Source organism: Haplochromis burtoni, unplaced genomic scaffold (genome assembly GCF_018398535.1).
Source record: "Haplochromis burtoni strain Fernald_Lab_line unplaced genomic scaffold, NCSU_Asbu1 Contig_18, whole genome shotgun sequence".
Taxonomy (NCBI): Eukaryota; Metazoa; Chordata; class Actinopteri; order Cichliformes; family Cichlidae; genus Haplochromis; species Haplochromis burtoni.
In genome coordinates, this window is record NW_024582379.1 from 3,020,288 (window position 1) to 3,024,673 (window position 4,386).

A 4,386-nucleotide genomic window follows, 5' to 3' on the forward strand; every position below is an offset into this window, starting at 1 on the left:
ACAAAAGGTACATTTTCTATCAATGTCACAGAATCTTGAAATGTACATGTTGGATGGATATATGTTATGTAATATTTTCAAATGTAATTCTCTAACTTTGTTTGTAATACAAAATCTAAAAGGAACAAGCCACGCTTTATCCCAGTTGATATTATCAAAAATAGCATTCCAAAAAAACTTCCCTCTTGGAGTTATTTTATTCGCATTATACAAACATTCTCTAATATGTTTATTGGTGCATTTCTTGCTTAAGAAATCAATACCATTTATATAAAGAGTGTTAAAGGATGCATGTGGTGTGTTCTGTTTTTTGTAGCTTTTCAGGAAACGGCTCTTTCTAATCTGTAGCGATGACAGGAAGTACGTAAAAGTTCGCGCATGTGTAAAGCAAACCTTACCCTGCGAGTCATCGCTGAGGGTTTAAAGCATATGTTTTTGTTTCTGTTTCGTGTGCAGTCATTTGTGTTGATCTTTTTATTACTTTGATTTGCAGTGACTCTTCCCGCAGGAACGTTTCTATGGGACAGCACTTAATTGAGACTTCCAGTAATGTCAGGTTGCTCGGTTATCCCTCTGACGTTACCGCAGCGGGACGGGGGCGCGAGGAGGATTCGTTTCATTCACCTGGTGGGTCTGACATCGTTCAGACTGACAGAGAGCACCAAACAGGTGAGTTAATGGTTCACAGGTAGTCCAAGAGGGTGATGTATTACCACCAGCATAATAAACACATCTCCTTACTTCCAGGACGGTCACAGACTTTCTAATTGGATAGTGATAATTAATGTTTAACAAATAAGTACTGTAGCTAACTAAAAACAAAAAACAGCTTAGTAAAATAAATAAATAAATAAAGCTTGACTAATACTATACTGCAGTTTTACACTCACCGGGCATTTTATTAAGTACACCTTACTAGTACTGGGTTGGGCCTACTGTTGCCTCCAGAGCCAGCTTAAATCTTTGTGGCACAGATTCAACAAGGAGCTGGGTACCTTCCTCTGAGACTTTGATCACACACAGCTCCTGCAGATTTGTCGGCTGAACATCCATGATGTGAATCTCCTGTTCCAGGACATCCTCCTGGAGTTGGACCTGGTGGCTGTGGCGGCCATGTGTGTACAGTGAACTCATTTTCGCTGCCAGTTTGAGATTATTTGAGCTTTGTGACATGCTATGTTATCCTCCTGGAAGCAGAAGATGGGTACACTGTGGTCATAAAAGCTGGACATGGTGAGCAACAATACTCAAGTAGCCTGTTGAAATTCTGTTCAGTTGGCACTAAGAGTCCCAAATTAAACTTTGCTCCACCCAAACCTGCAAAATGTAGCGTCAGTTTCCTTTTCTTAGCTGACAGGAGTGACACCCAGTGTGGATTTCTTCTGCTGTAGTCCATCTGCTAAAAGCTTCAACATGTTGTCCATTCGGAGATGCTCTTCTGCATAATTTAGATGGGATGAGTGGTTGTTTGAGTGGTTCTTGCCTTCCTGTCAGCTGAAAACTCAAAAGTCTGGCCAGACTACTTTGACCTCTGGCATCAAGACATTTTCACCCAGAGAAATTCTCTGTAAAAACATGTTTGTGTGGCTAAAGTCCCAACAACCATGTCACATTCAAAGTCACTTAAATCATGTTTTTTCTCCATTCTGATGCTCGCGTTGAACTTCAGCGGGTTGTCTTGGTCATGTCTACATGCACAAATGCACTGGGGTGCTGGCATGTCATTGGCTTATTAGAGACTCGCATTAATGAGCAGTTGAGCATGTATACCATTAACATGGTCAGGCAGTGTACGTTATTGTCAGGCTTTATACGGCGGTGGCTTATATTCATCCTCTCTGTTTCAGGGTTCAACGATTCCGCTCTATTTGGGAGCCGATCTCCTCTCAAAGACTGATGTGCGTACAGAAAACCATCCAAGACACCATGCCAAGTTTGCCAAGAAAGGCCTTGCAACAAAAATAACTTTTCCCTCAGGTAAAATACAGACATACCAGTGGAAGTTAAACATTAACTACACCTGTGCCTCTAAAACCACGGGGTGGGTGTAGACAATCAAATGAAATAAATATGACTAGGGGAAAATAAACATAGACAAGCTCATGCTATCGCATTGATATGCACCTTATTTTTAGGTAAAAGTCACCCACCAGGACAGACACATTGTCACACTGATCCCCCTGATTGTGTTCAAGCTTTCAGGTTTCACGGCTTGAAGGTACCCTCTGCAAATAACAGCCTGTGGTTCTACAGCATTCAGGGACTTTTTCGAGTAGCCTTTGAGTTGTACAGTAAGCAAGATCAGCTTGCTGTGCTGGAGAATTTCCAGGTAAACATCATGTATACGTGATAATTTTATTTTTCTGTCACAATGCATGTTTTAATCACATCTGTCCCCTAGGATGTCTGGAAAGCACAGATCAGTGACAGCCCTCTGGAAGTGAGTTACAGCCTCAGCGTGCAGCTGGACCCTTCAGGGTCGCTCAGCCAGCGTGACTCACAATCAAAGGGTGTAATATCACAGCCTCCTTATTGCCAGGCTGACAAGGACGTGGTAGATGTTAGTAGCATGGACACTGCTGACACATCAGCAGATCATGATTATTGTTCTCTTCCCAAGCAGAGCTTACAATCTGAGCAAAGAGAAGAAGTGATATCCACAGTGAGACAAAAATTGCACGGCTTGGATGAACAGTTCTCCTCGGAGCCTAGAAACTGCTCAGAGCAGCTGGAGACGGTCTTGCTGCTTTTGGAGAACATTGATCGCTACATAAATGGGAGACTTGAAGAAAAAGATGCGACGGAGATTGTGCTGGCTCTGCTAAAGGCCAAAGACTGGGGCCCAGTGTATTCAAGCAGTCTGCTCACTTGTATAGGACGTTGGCTTGGCCAGCAGTTTCATGCAGCCAACAGCAGCATCAGCCAGAAGGTGGAGGGCTTTAAACTTCAGCACATTGAGCGCATCAGCGACCTGCCACCTGCTGAGGAACTAGCCACAGAGCTGTTCCCTGAAGCGATGCGGACGCTGCTGCTTCACTGGATGGGCTTAAGTGAGGACTTCAGCCTTGAAAAGAGACGCAGCGAATACCCAATCCTGCTCCTCATCCTCGAGTTTGCCAACCACAACCTCATCACTGGCGTAGCTCATGTGTTGTACTCCAGTCTTATATGCAGGTAAAAGTGTCAACATAAGACCTGTTTTTCAATGGAACAACGTTTTATATTCAAATAAAGGTTTATTTTGTGCGTGTGTGTACATTACTATACATATAACTCCTCTTAGGTTGGGTAAGGTTCAGTATTAGCAAAAACATTTGTTACACAGTACCCTGCAAAAATCTCCAGATTCTCATTTCTTACTTTTGCTAGGAAAAGAGATATGGGTGGAGATTGATCAAAACACACTATCTAATATAGAAAGAACAGTGGCTGAGATCCAAACAAGCTTAAAGTCAGTATCTGGTTGTGACCACCTTTATTAGTGTTTCATTGTGTTTTTACTGTCTAGGTATGTTTTTGCTGCATTGACAGTGTGCTTGGGTTCACTGTTATGCTAAAAAAATAAAACCTCTGACCATCAGATATTTCCAGGTGGTATTGAGTGGTGGATCAAAATCTGACTGTACTTTTCTGGGTTCACAGTTCAATCAGTTTTGATTAAATCTCTGGCACCACTGGCTGAAATGCAGCTCTATGACAGAGCCTCCACCATGTTTTACACACAGTAGCAGAAGATACAGTTGTACCTCTCTTCTGAACATGTCTGTATATTGTGACGATGATTTGAACCAAAAATGTAAAATATGGATTCATCTCTCCATCAGACCCGTTGTCACTGATTTTCAGGTACTGTTTATCTGCTGTGGGCTAGTTTTTGGGTTTTTAGGTCCTCCACTTGTCCAGTTTCTTTTGATTTATTTTATTGATACAATGCACACTATCCTGAGATATGCCAGGTTCATGGCTAAAGGTTCTTTGGGAATCACCTTGGTGGTGTAAACATTATTTTTGAAACACGTTATGATCCAACCATATCACATAAAAGGAAATGCTGTGACGTGTTCTAAAACTTTTTTAAGACACAAAATTTATTTATTTGAAACGCATTAAAAAGTACAAAAGAACATTTGAAACACATTTACTCCTCCCCACTCATCTCTGTCAGCAGTTCCCTGGAGGCACAGGCAAATATTCCTGAGGAAAGAAAATTAATTATTACGCTGCCCAGAGTTCATAAATGTAAACTTTTTCTCCATGTTATATCACTTTGAATCCTGCTGTGCAAACTATGTCATTCTTACTTGGATTACTCTTCTACTGGCCCTGGAGGGGTCCACCCACCGCATACATTTGCGCACAGAGTTCTCTGTCCATGAGGAAACCCCG

At 42.0% G+C, this 4,386-nt stretch overlaps 1 protein-coding gene across 2 annotated transcripts; it reads left to right on the plus strand.

The window, feature by feature from the left end:
- The first annotated feature begins 359 nt into the window (after positions 1-359).
- si:ch211-110p13.9 (uncharacterized protein LOC562347 homolog) lies at positions 360-3,728 on the plus strand. Of its 2 annotated transcripts, none has more exons than XM_005916267.3 (4): positions 360-669; positions 1,848-1,977; positions 2,196-2,329; positions 2,402-3,728. In XM_005916267.3, exons 1-4 carry the CDS (start codon positions 550-552, stop codon positions 3,176-3,178), a joined length of 1,161 nt encoding a protein of 386 aa, XP_005916329.1. In that variant the 5' UTR covers positions 360-549; the 3' UTR covers positions 3,179-3,728. The 2 variants fall into 2 exon arrangements, with proteins under 2 accessions (XP_005916329.1, XP_005916330.1); XM_005916268.3 differs by lacking the exon at positions 360-669 and adding an exon at positions 688-1,233.
- The last annotated feature ends 658 nt before the right edge of the window (positions 3,729-4,386 follow it).

Excerpts from the sequence above, each read along its gene's own strand:
- si:ch211-110p13.9 (XM_005916267.3), top strand. The coding sequence starts at position 550 with ATGTCAGGTTGCTCGGTTATCCCTCTGACGTTACCGCAGCGGGACGGG. Across the intron at positions 670-1,847 it reads TGACAGAGAGCACCAAACAG|GGTTCAACGATTCCGCTCTA; the intron begins GTGAGTTAATGG and ends TCTCTGTTTCAG. Across the intron at positions 2,330-2,401 it reads CTGTGCTGGAGAATTTCCAG|GATGTCTGGAAAGCACAGAT; the intron begins GTAAACATCATG and ends TCTGTCCCCTAG.